This window comes from Aotus nancymaae, unplaced genomic scaffold (genome assembly GCF_030222135.1).
Source record: "Aotus nancymaae isolate 86718 unplaced genomic scaffold, 86718_ANA_hifiasm-v0.15.2.pri h1tg000019l, whole genome shotgun sequence".
NCBI lineage: Eukaryota > Metazoa > Chordata > Mammalia > Primates > Aotidae > Aotus > Aotus nancymaae.
This window is the reverse complement of record NW_026988431.1, coordinates 23,680,915-23,693,739: the sequence shown is the minus strand read 5'-3', so window position 1 is coordinate 23,693,739 and position 12,825 is coordinate 23,680,915. Positions and strand designations below refer to the sequence as shown.

The 12,825-nt window shown below is 49.8% G+C and overlaps 1 protein-coding gene across 1 annotated transcript in view; it reads right to left on the bottom strand.

The window, feature by feature from the left end:
* Positions 1-8,057: 8,057 nt before the first annotated feature.
* Positions 8,058-12,825, bottom strand: part of TBC1D5 (TBC1 domain family member 5) — a 561,805-nt gene continuing 557,037 nt past the window's right edge. The window contains exon 23 of the mRNA XM_012466733.2: positions 8,058-12,171. Coding sequence (XP_012322156.2) covers positions 11,878-12,171 — 294 coding nt within the window. The 3' untranslated portion in view covers positions 8,058-11,877. The remainder of the gene's footprint in view (positions 12,172-12,825) is intronic.

Here is a 12,825-nt window from a genome sequence, read left to right as displayed (position 1 = left end):
CCAACTGTGAGTTTTCTATTTATGCATGATATTACAATATAATTTCTTTGTGGCCTATAAAATAATTTTTCCCAGTTCTCTTTTCATTATTATAATGATAAAGATAATTATTATTCATCATGACTCTGAACTCTTTTATTTACCCAAACCAATGACCCAGATTTGAAGCAGCTGTGAGAGGAGAGGAGCTGGGGTAGGGAAGCGACAGGCAGGAATGGTGACATTAGACTGTCAGCTCCATAAGGACATATCTGGGAATTCTGTTTTTTACTGCTGCTTCCCCAGTGCCTAGAACGGGGCCTGAAATGCTCAGTAAATATTTATTGAGTGCATGTATGTGAACCCAGGGCGTGTGTCCATATGACCAGTGTACACTAAGCCACAGAATGTACCTGTGCCTTCTTGGATATCACTAACTGTAAATACTTGGAGACAGACTACAGTTTTATGGCCCTTCTGCATGGGGATGGGACACACCAGCACCATGGGGAACTCACCATTAGCCACGCTGTACACTCATCCGCTTCTTACTCATGCCCTGAGAGGCAGGCAGTGCATCCCCAGTTGCAGGTAAGAGAATGGAGGTTCAGAGAGGTTGTGCAAGTTAAGGACGTGTAGCTTGTGTGAGGCAGAGGCCCTTCTTGCACCCAGATCAACGGGCTGCCCAAACCTTCATTCCTCCCATTGCACGCCTTTCCATGCAGACTCCTTGCTGTATAAATTGTGATGCATAGACCAAAATTAATTGGAGGTTTCTTTTCTTTCTTTTTTTTTTCTTGAGATGGGATCCTATCACCCAGGCTGGAGTGCAGTGGTGCAATCATGACTCACTGCAGCTTCAACATCCCTGAGTTCAAGTGATCCTTCCACCTCAGCCTCCTGAGTAGCTGAGACTACAGGCATGAGCCACCACACCTAGCTAATTTTTAAATTTTCTGTAGAGATGAAGTCTCACTATATTGCCCAGGCTGGTCTCGAACTCCTGGGCTCAAGAGATCCTCCTATCCCAAAGTGCTGGTATTACTGGCATGAGCCACTGAACCTGCCCTTTTTGGAAATTTGAAATCAGATTTATGCAGGAGTGTCTGGGTTATTATTAACGTCTGATTCAGCTCTTCAAAGAAAGGGGTCAGTGTCCCCAATGTCACTTTGGGCCATACATCATGAAGTGAGTCACAGGTTACGGGGCTATTTCCCAGGTGTTTCTGAGAGAAGAGTACCAGGCCCATAAGTGTTTTGCAGACCTGTCAGGGATCAGAGGACATCAGCAACAAGAATGCAGCAGAGCGGACCTTTCTAGGGGAGGCCAGGTGGGAGAGGAAGGGTGACCCAGGGACACAGAGGACCTTTCACAGCAGGTGCCAAGACTCTAGGTCCTTCTCCAACATTCTGGTAAATGACCATTGCCCACCTGGCTGGAATTTGTGCAAAATTGGCTGCATTCTGGGAAAAGCTCTTGTCAAATCCCGCCAGAAAAAGAGCCTGGAGCCAACATGTCCCTTGTCCAAACCTTGTCTGTGATTTGCCTCAGAAACTGCCCTCCTGGATCCCCCAGAATGCCTTCTGCTCCTGCACACCTGAGCAGTTCTTACTTCTTTGCATAGATTGATTAGGATATTCCAATCTACTCTGGATTAAAAGTCACTTTTCTTGCATGCTGCTTCTTCTGAGTGATAGCTATGGCTTCAAGCAGTTCTCTTCTTAGCTGAAAAAGTTGATCAAATATGTGGCCACTGAACTCTCTACACCTTACAGAGTAGGATAATATTATGGACACTTCTTTAAGGAATCATCTGAATCTTTAAGCTGTAGGAATGGACCCATTAGTGGATCATGGGATTAATTTAACGGGTCATAACCAGCATTTATGAAAATAAAATAGGAGGGGAGGTATCAGAATCAGAAAGGTATTGCATGAGGACGTGTGCTTCATGAGCCTTCTATTTCAGGGTGTGGATGGTTTGTGTGTTCAGGGGTTATGGTATGGGGGTAGAGGAAGCTGACTAGCTAGCAAAGCTGTACATCACTCCATAGTATCAGTGTGTCCCTAGGAAGGGGATGCCCTTGTGTCTAGGTGGACCCCTGGGTGACTTGTTTTCCCAGTGGAATGCGATTAAAAATGACCGTTTACTTCTGAGTCAAGGTGGCACTGACATTGGTGGGAAAGTCCTAAAGGATGGGGCCTCGAAGTGGCTGGGTCCCTGAATCACTGCATGGAGGAGAGTCACCCACAAACCAGGAAGCCTCACCCTGATACTTACATGAGTGAGAAATGGACTTCTCTTGTGTTCAGCCACTGACATTTTGGAACCTGTGTGTTATATAGCAGCAAACACAATCCTATTTAATATATCTTGGAATATATTTTTGAGCCAAATTTCATCATAAGATGTAATATTGTGGGGTCAGGTCAAAGAAGTTTGAAAAAAATGCCTGCTCTACCCCAGCCTCCTTATTTTTCATATGGAGTGTCAGAGAGAGTGGGGCCTACCCACTGTCTCCCGGACAAGCTGGGACCAAACCCTGCCTACGCAAGAGGGGTGATAACATGAGGTCTGGGTGTGCTTTGTTCCCATGGATTCCAGCAAAGCGGATCCCCAGTTCGACTCCAGCAGGCACCCCTCTCACCTGTCTCTGCCATGTCCACACTGCTGCCAAGGGACAGAGCTAACATCTGGCTTTGCTCAGGTGCCCTTCAGGTGGCCTCCAGCCCCAGAACAGCTTAGGGACAGGAAGGGTGAATCCTGCCTGGCCCTGCTGAGCTAGTTCTTGGGGCTCCCACTGCAAGCTCTGTGGTTAATGCCTCTGCTGATAGCGGACAGGACAGACTTTCTCTGAAAGTCTTGAGTTTCTGTGAATCTCTGAAGTGCAGGATTCTGAGAAACCCAGCAGCAGCCTTGCCACACACCACTGGCGTGATCCTGGGTGAATCATACGCACGCCCAGGAACATGCCTCCATATTTTGTCACAGGGTGAGTTTGGTCCCCGGTGCTGGTGCTGCATGGTAGATGGAAGCACAGAGGCTGCTGTGATCATGCAGAGCTTGTCATCTCCAGGAGCTGGAGGCCACCCTAATGCTGCCATTCAGCTGCTGGGGGTGGGGAGGTCCTGAGGGGCAAGGCTTCGGGGCTGTCTGCACACACATGGCCACATCAGCCTTTGCCTTCTCCATCACCTGTCCCCATGGGGAGACTGGGAGAATGTGTTAATGCAGGTGACAGCCAGACCCAGGGCCTGGAGTTTGACAGGCTTGATCCCCTTGCAATACCCCTGTGAGGTGGCCAAGCTAGGCATTTGCCTCAGCCCCACCCCCCAGTGTTAACGATGGGGAAATGGAGGCTCCCGGAGCTTGCTTGTCTTGCTTCAAGTCCCCTCTTGATTGGCCGAGAGTGGGCTAGATGGACCCCTGGCACCTTGAGGGCAGAGTCGGGCAGGCAGGGCTCAGGGCACTGGTGTCTGATGGACACTAACGTCTCTGAATGACACTTACTTCTGTCTTTCCCCAATCTGTAAGCAGCCTGGGATTTGATTAGAGTTGATTATGTCTCTTTCCCCAGGGGTGATGTTTGTTTATGGGAATAAAGCAAAGAATGACAAAGAGGTTTAGGAAAAACCTGGGACAGGCTGGTCCTCAAGGTCTGGGGATGGGGAGGTTTCTGCGCTCTCCCCGACCCCACAGTTCTGAGCTCCCAGAGTCATCTGCTCATCTCCTCCTCCGCTACATACTCATATTCACCCCTCACACTCCAGTGGCCCGAGCTTAGTCTCTTCAAGGGAGGCTGGTCTAGTTGTGTCCCTGCCCAGGGGGAAAGGGAACTGGGGCTTTCTGAAAGGTCTCTGCCACATCCTTCCCATCCAAAATTATCTCATCCATTCATTTTCTGGGCATTGCCTTTCTCTCCCACTGGACTGCAAGCTCCCTAAGGACAGCCATCTTATCCATCTTGTTCACTGCATGTCTCCAGCTCCTAGCACAGTGTTTGGCACATGGTGGGTGCTCATAAATATGGAGGTGCTCATAAATAGCTAAGGCTCAGGCTCTCTTTTCAAGAAAAGAAATGCAGAATCTAGACTTGGACATGAATACACTGAGCAGAAGGTAGGGAGGGTAGGACAGAGGCCTGGGGAAGGAGTACAGTCCTAAGATGAGAGAGTTTACAAGAGATGGGTCCTGCTAGTCAAGAGTATCAGGAAGTAGCCACTGCTGCCTAATGACCTTCCCCAAAAGTTAATAGCTTAAAACATTCATTTAGTTTGCTCACAACTGTGTACTTTGGAAAGGGTTTGGTGGGTATACCTAGTCTCTGCTCTGCAGTATCATTTAGGCCAAAGGATCTACTTCCAAGATGGTATTCGAAGTTGTTATTGACTGTTGGCTCCTCTCCACAGAGCTGCTTGGGCTTCCTTGCAGCATGGCGGCCAGGTTCCAAGCATGAATGCACCAAGAAACAAGAAGTAGTTGCCATCTGGCACTGCATCATGTCCTCCATATTATACTGGTTGAGAAGTCACAGAGCCAAGATTCAAGGGCCTCTTGACTGGAGCAGTGTCAAAGAGTTTTGGGGTGTGCTTTAGAAACATATCTAAGGTTTCCTGGAGGAGAGGAGTGAGCAACTACATATATTGCAGGGTTTGGATGGGGCCTGTAAGCTCTCCAGCATGGCTGGAGCAGCCTTAGTCTATCACAGGGTGACTGAAGCCTCGCTCCTGCTACCCTGCAGAAGCCTGCAATGTGCATGGCAGATTGTAGGCTCCAAAAGTGGCTGCAGCCATGTGCTTCTGGAACATTACCCTCCCCATCAAGAAGTGGTATCAATTTTCACTCCCCTTGAAACTGGGTGGGCTTGTGACAGAATTGATGCTGTGCGCCTTCTGAGGCTAAGTCCTAAAAGGTGAAATGGCTTCCACCTACCTTCCCCTCAGACACTCGTTCTTGGATCCCAGCCAACAGCCCAGGCTTCATGTAGGTGCTCTGGCTGACAGCCCAAGCTAGGTCTCAGCATCAACCATAGGACATCTCAGTGAAAGACCAGCCTTAGAGTCTTCCAAAGACCCAGATGACAGGGGTACCAGTGACAAATCATTTCCACTGTGCCCCACCTGAATCTCTTCCCCACACAATCCATGAACATAATAAATGTTTGCTGTGTGACACAAAGTGAACTCTAACAAGCGGACTTTGGGAAGCAGTTCCATGCATAGGAGTCCAGTGGAGCCTCACCAAAGAGCAGGTTGGCCACTGAAGCTGCCATTTGCCCCTGTAACCTGGAGGGCAGGGAGAGGTGTTAAGGGCAGGTGTGCAACCTTGGCCAGGAGGAATGCCAGAGGGGCTGGAGCACAGCCCTGTGGGAATGCGGTGGTCAAGGAACCACCTGTCATCCTGAGGGCTCGGAGGGACTCTTGGTGAGATCTGCTTCCAGGTGAGGGGTTGAGGTGAGCTGGAGTCGGAGGAACGTAGCTACCGGCCAGACCTGACAGTGGGAACGAGGCCTTCTCTGTGCTGGGATAGAGAAGGCTCTGACCAGGCTGTGGGATGGTCTGAGGGCCAGGAAGCTGTGTATGGACCACTGGGGCCCTGGCGTTGACAGTTGGGTAGCTCAGGACCAGGGGCAGAGCTGAGGAGCAGGAGAGAGGGATGTTGAGGGCCAGGCAGTGAATGACGGTCTCTTTACAGCATGGCCTTTGCTGGCTGCCCTGCCCTTCACAGCACCCTGTGGGGGCCTGCGGATGACATCTGCCGCAGCCCCATCACCCTTTCACTCATTCTTACACCGTGTTAAATATCTCTTCACTTTTCTGAGTCTGACACATGGGAGGGGCTCCTGCTGCCAGGCAGCTGCTGGGGCTACAGCCCAGATGATGGGTCAGTGGCATGCCCTCGGGAACCGGCCTGTGCACTCTGTTGGCTGTCACCGAATGGCTGGGCAGCATCAAGCCCTTCGTGAGGGGCCATCCCCATTTCTGCAAGTGCATGTGGGAAAATGCAGCTGGCTGGCTGCTGTAAGTCCTCCCCTCAACTTGGTTTCTAGCATTTGCTGAGCAGGAAGTGGGAGTGGCCCACCGCTCACCGCAGAGGGCAGGACCGCAGGCTCACGCAGAGCCCTACTCACCCCACTCACCTCTGCAGTCTCCTGGGACCCCTCCCAGGTTGCATAGAGGATTTCCTCTGGGCTTCCTTAGCATTTAATTTTTTTTCTTTTGGTGTTTGTTCCTAACATAGGAACATGTCTCTTCCAGCCAATCCTGGCAATTTGAGGGGCATTTTGTGTGTAGTCTCACACTTTGAGGGTGTCCAGTCACATCTGTTGGAGGAACAAGTGGCCCGATGTTGAATGGACCCTCTGGGCTGGTGTCATTTCTCTGGGTCGGTGTCATCTGTCCCCTCACCAGCAGATACACCACTCAGAGCGCAGAAATTACTGGTGACGCACACACGTCCTTAAAAGGCTAAGAATGCTGGCTGTGGCAGAGGGAAATTACTAACTGAAATGGAGCTGTCGGAAGCTCCTCCAGCAGGGCCTGATCAGCTGTGGGTGATGTTCACTTGTGAGAGGGGGCAACTCGGCAGGGCTGGGAGCAAGAACTCACACAGAGGGGCTGCCCTGGCCCTTGAAGAACCATAGACGCCAGGGAAGCAGTCTGTCAGCACGGCCCTCATCTGTGAGGACTCTGGGCCCACCTGACATCTTGCACCCTCTTCCCACTCACCCCTGGCTTGGGGGTGAGCCAGGGACAACCCTTCTGCCTGGAGAAGGGGCCCAGGAAGGAGGGTGTCTAGGGTGTCTTAGGTTGAGTTCCCCAAGAAGCTGATCCTGAGAGAAGATTCAAGAGCACCTAGAGCCTAACCCTGCAGGGAAGCCCTGGGAAGCCGCCAGCACTCACAGCAGGGTGACTCCAGCCAGGAGGTAGGGGCCTGGGTAGTTATGTATTGACTTCTCAGCCTTAGGATGAGAACTGCTCCCAGGAGGTGTCATTCCCTCACTGGCACAGCAACTTTCTAGGGCCAGGAGCCCAACCTCAGGTGGAGAGGTGCAGGGAGGGCAGGAGGAGGTTTCAGAAGTGCTGAAGCAGTCACGCCCAAGGCACATGGGTGAGGCACTCCTGAAGCCCTGTGGGGGATGCCAGTGCATGTGTGGCTGTCGCTGATCTGAGGAAGGCGGGGTCACCCTCACTAGCATGAGCCATCTGAGGAGCGAACCAGGCCCTCCAACCTTTTGATGGTAGAACGTGGGGAGGGGCTGTGCCCCACAAGAGGAAAAGCTACCTGCTGGCTGGGTCGGGGACAGAGGCCCAGGCTAGAGATGGGCCCAGGCACAAAGTTGCCATTGGCTTCATGGCTCTGCCTAAGCTATAGAGATCCCCCTCCCCATCCCTCCTAGCTTGTCACTTGAGTATACTCACTTTCCCCCATCCTCAGCTGTGGCCTTTTCATCAGATCCCCGTTGGATGGGTGGAAGTGCGGCTACCAGGGCAAACCTGGCGCTGTGTGGAGAGTGGGAGATGGGCAGCAAGCCACTGGGCGGCCCTCGCCAATGGTCTCTTGGACCAGTGGGCTGAGCAGGGCTGCCTCAGGGTGGGACCTGGGCCTCCCAGCAGCCTCTGAGGTCCTGGCTGTCAATGGTCAGGGTAGGACTACATGACCTCCAGGGGCCCTTCCAGAATTAAGCATCATCTTTGAAACTGTCCTGCATTTCATGGTATGTCAGGCTCTGTGCTAAGTACTTTAAATTGTTATCCTCTTCAGTCCTTACCATGCTCTATGAACTATGTACTACTATTATCTTCCGTTTGCAGACAAGGTAACTGAGGCCCCAGAAGTTAACAAACTAGCCCAAGTTAGAGAGGACGGGAATGTCAGAGTCGGATGTGAGCCCTGAGCCAGGCCTAGGACCTGCCCAGTGGTGCAGTGAGGCTGGACCGACCTCTGCTTCCGGGCTGGGGCACAGTCCCATTGACCACGCCCCTCCTGACTATGCCCTGGAGGGACTCCTCTGGGCCGGGCCTGGTCAGCACCTTGTGCCGCCATGCATGGCCTGAAACAAGTCAAGCTACAGTCTCAGTTTTACATTAGTCTTTTATTATAACCATATTGAATGGGATCACTTTGCCAAAAGGAGAAATCATTTCTTAAATCAGTATGAGTTGTAGCATAAAGATGGATGAGAAAAAAGTGATAGAACATAAATGGCATCACTCAATTAAATGAATTGTGCCACTGTGAGAAAAACTACTGACAGCTTTTACATCAAAGTGGTCTCAAGCCTGTTTATACGAACTTTATATATCTTTTTAACACTATAAAAAGAGAGCTTTAGAAAGTAACACTGAGAAAGCAGTCTGGCCTTCGAGAGGGAAGCCTGGCTTGCCACGTGCATCCTCAATGCATCTGGCCTCCTCCACTCCACTTCACAGCCTCCCCCGTCGCCCTCCTTGACACATGGGGAAGGGCCCAGGGGCCAGGTGTGTGTCCTCAGGAAAGGAGGGATGGAATTGGTTGTGGCTGCCACAGGATGGCCACTCTATGTGGGGAGCTAAGTCCTCCGTACACACTCCTGTTCTATAATGAATCCTTGGGGCAGTTTCTTTAAAAAATAAAAACAAAAATAACGTGCATCGACTCTGACGGGTTATTGGGAGGCCAGCATGGCTGCCGCAGCCTTTGGTATTATTTGTTTAGCATCTCTGACGGAGTAGGGGAGGCATTCCTGTTGCGAGCAGGCAACTAGCCCTCCCGAGGCAGCTTCCTTAGCAACCCCAGGGCTGACAGCACAAGAGTCAATCCGTCATGTGCAGACAAGGCAAATCACAGGGAGTTCCTGGTTTATTTTTAGAGTCAGTCACATTCATTCTGCAGTGATATTATTTCTTTCCAGATTGCAGTTACCACCGAACATTAGCAGGAGGTCAGCTTTGGAAGAGGAATCCAGTGTAATTAAATGTTTACCATGTTGTCTGACCCCCATGGCATACACTTAAGGTAAGGCAAAGGCATTATGATTTGCTAGTCTGTAACTCTCACATGTAATGTACAGAGCTAAATTTTAACTCAAATTCCAATCTGATCAAAGAGGAATGCATGAAACACATACAGACATATATAAAAAAAGATGATGATGGGAATTAATCTAAGCTTCATGTATACAAAATGTATTTAACTGCTAATAATCAAAGCATAAGAGGGGTTCCACTGATTACCACATTTGTTAACAAAATATAGTCAGGATTTTAAAAATGTGCAATTAAACTAAGCACCTGATAAAATAATAAAAAACACATATTCTTTAATAGCACTGTAACTAATACAAATGCAAATAATACTCAACTATGAAGAATAAAAAAATTGCTTAAAAACCATAAGACAGTAATACAATTATCTGAGTATGAGCCTGTGGGAATTTGAGGCTGGTACTGCCCATGACCCACTGTCCTTGTAGTCTCTCTCCTCCAAGGAGGGGGTGAGCTTGTAGGGGCCACAGAAGCAATATCTCTGAGTGAACCCATTGGTCCTCACATGCCACCAACACAGGAGCACAGGATGGAGAGAACCGAGAGGACCTGCCTCTAATGCGAAGCAGGGCTGGGAGTTTTCAGTGACTATGAATCACCCAGCCGACTGCAGTGAGCCAGCCGAGAGCCTTATTGACATGGTGGGTGCCAAGTGGCTCTTGCGGGGCCAGTGACCCTCAGCTATCATGACTCTAGCTCTAGGGCAAAGGAAATACTAAAGGTCAGCAGATGACAGTGGCCCAGCTCCCCAGGGATGGCCAGCTCTGTGGTCCTTTCCAATCTGTCCCAGAGCCCTGGCAGAAACAGCTCTACACCTCTTACTTTAGAACTGAAAACACTGACACCTTCCCAAGGTGAGAAAGTGACCAATGGCAACCCTGCACAGTTGCAAGGTCACTCACTGTATGGGGGCCCCCACAGCTTACCAAGTGTTGTGATGGGGACATGTGCTTGGCAGCAGCTTACTCAGAGGTGCTGAGAGGAACACTCAGAGCCAAAAGCCAGGGAGCTACACTGTGCATGTGCCAGGCAATTGCTTAATGGTGGAAGGCACACTACCTGTTATCTGGCAAAACCAGTGTTATTATTCACCTTACATGTTGATGTGGTTAAGAGGAGATTTCCCTGCTAGAGTTTAAGAACAAATTGCAGAGCTAATTAGAACCCTCTCCACAGTAATTGACTTGGGAGGGAGTCACCATTTTCTTGGAGGGCAGGTGGAAAATCATGTTATTATCATATTATTTGTCTATGGAGAAATATAAGGTTAGCAGTGGGAGGGATGTAAACAGTGTCTGTTCCTTTATAATGAGCTTTCCTTTGTTACCATGAAGGCCTCCACTGCCCAGCTGCCTCACTGTCCTCTGAGGACAGGCGCAAAGAGCAAGTCATCCATGGCATGTTCGCTCTCCCTGATGGAGGTGAGACAGGCCCTGTGTCCCTCCTCTGCCATCCTCACCCATTCCTGTTAGAATTCCTGCACAGGCAAAGGAGAGGAAAAGTATCCTTTCCAGGGATCATCTTTAAGGAGAAAAACAGTTCATGTGATGCCCTGTGCCCATCATGGTTTTTTATGGTGCCAGCTGACAAGGGGGAGAGTCTCTAATCTGTGCTGAGCCCAGGAAGGCACTGGCATGTCAGACCCGGTCCTGGCAGTGGCACCCAGGATGCAGGGTTCATAGCTGCGCACAGGTCCTGCAGTTCCTACACTTGACTTCCAAGAAAGGAAGGGGCTGTGTAGAAATCCTGCATCCTCTTGGCATCTGGAATGTTTTCTAGGTATCCTTATTCCCCACAGAAGGGACTCTAGGTCCAATTCTCTACGTCTTATGACTGCTACTTTAAGGCCAATAAGGCATTCTGACTTTGGGTGGGAATGAACTTGGGTTTTTCCCTTTCTGCTTCAGTTGACAGGTACAAACGGCTTTGAAACCAGAGAAACTTAACTAGAAAACTGCCTGAAAGAAAGACGTTTATCCCATAAAGTCAAGGTTACATTTTCCATTTGAAGGACAGTAATATTCTTACATCTTTTGAAATCAGTGCAGCAAAAACTGGCTTATAATAACCTTGTTTTCTGGCTATGAAAGATTCTAAAAGGTGAAACACAATTGTTTAAGGAGGGACAGTGACGGCCAAAGTTGATATGGCCTAAGGATTGGAGATGCATTCTTTAATACATCAAAAAAAAAAACAAAACTAAAACACTACACCCCACCTAAATATGATTCCTAAGTTTAGACCCTGTTTCCAGAGATCATTAATAACTCTGAGAGGTCAGTAATGTTTTTTTTTTCCCCCAGCCCTAAAATCCACTAGTTCTAGTTCATTGTATTGCATTTAGCTCTGTGATATGGCTTCCCAATGTAGGAATAAAGTAGGCTGAGATAGATTTCCACAGAGGAAGCTTTCTTGGTATAAACAACCAATTTTCCTATGTCAGACGCTTTGAGGGATAGAAGATAGGAAAATAACGATTTCTCCTCCTTCTAAGTATAACTGATGGAGTTGTCACACATCCTTAGTTGGGGAGAAGGGGACAGAGGAAAAGTGATTCTAATTGTGATTTGGTCTAACTGTGAGTATGATACTGAGTACATAACTCAGCTCTAACTCAGAGCAAGAGTGGGGTGGGGGTTAGGTAAGGGCCCAGAAAGCCCTGTCTGCATTTGGCAAACCTAAGCCTGTGTGCTTTGTGGCCATATATGCTTCTCTCTCAGGGGTTTCAAAGGGCTGGACCAATGCCAAATGCATGCTGGGAAGGAAGCAGTGCTTTCAGAGGGGTCTCCCCTGGGTGAGCCTCAAGCTGGGCTTGGGACCAGGGACTGAAGGGTGGCTGCATCCCTGTGGGACACGACTGGGCCCTGTGGTCAGATGTCCAGGGGACTCACGATGGTGAAGCCAGAGTCCTTGCTGCTGTCGTCATCAGGGCTGGAGCTGGGGTTGCTGGAGGAAGCTGAGGCTGAGCCCATCAGCGGATCTGAGAACACCAGTGGGGAGTAGGCTGGGGTCTGGCTTTTCCCAGAGGTGCTTCTGAGAGTGCGAAGAGGCTGGGCCTGCCCAGAGAAGGAGCCCCTGGCACTGCTCCCTTCATCATCTTTGGAAATCAGGATGAAGTCATCTGAACTCCCTCTATCGGTGCACCCTGGCGTTTCTGAAGAGGCCTGTAACGTACAGTTAGAAGTACAGATGGATGAAAGAAGAAACCGGCAAAGAATGGAGTGGAGGGCCCTGTGACTGGGGAACGCACCATGGAAAGCTAGGCCACCTCACCCTCCATTTGACCTTGAAAGACACAGTGTTTGGCCGGCTGCCCTGAGGCCCACGCTTTTACCAGTGGTGCAGGGCCAGCAGCGAGCCCCTCTGAAGCCAAATGCTGGCTTCCCTGGGGAAATAAAGGAAAGCTCCTGTTTGATAAGCTTCAGACAGAGGCGGTGTCTGTGCTGCTGGGGAGAGCCCAGGCTCAGGAGCTGGCCAAAAGGTTGCAGGCAGAATCCCTACCAGCCTCACGTGGGACTCTGCCATGCAAATCATACATCCTCCTTGAACCTTCACTCTCACCTGTGAAACAGGGGTAAAGACAGTGTCTTCCTCCTAATGTGGTGTCGTGATATAGTGAGATGACATGTGAGCTGCTGGCTCCCTAATGTGAGTTGCCAGATCTGGAGTGATTTTATTACTGGCTAGAAGGATAGCTTTCAGAAGGCCTGATGTAGTTCATCTCATATAGATCTCACTGCTAGCTCATCTTGGGTAGCACCCGGGGGTCTCCTGAAGCAATGGCAGTAATCGGTAGGTTCTACGAATGTGAAAACTGA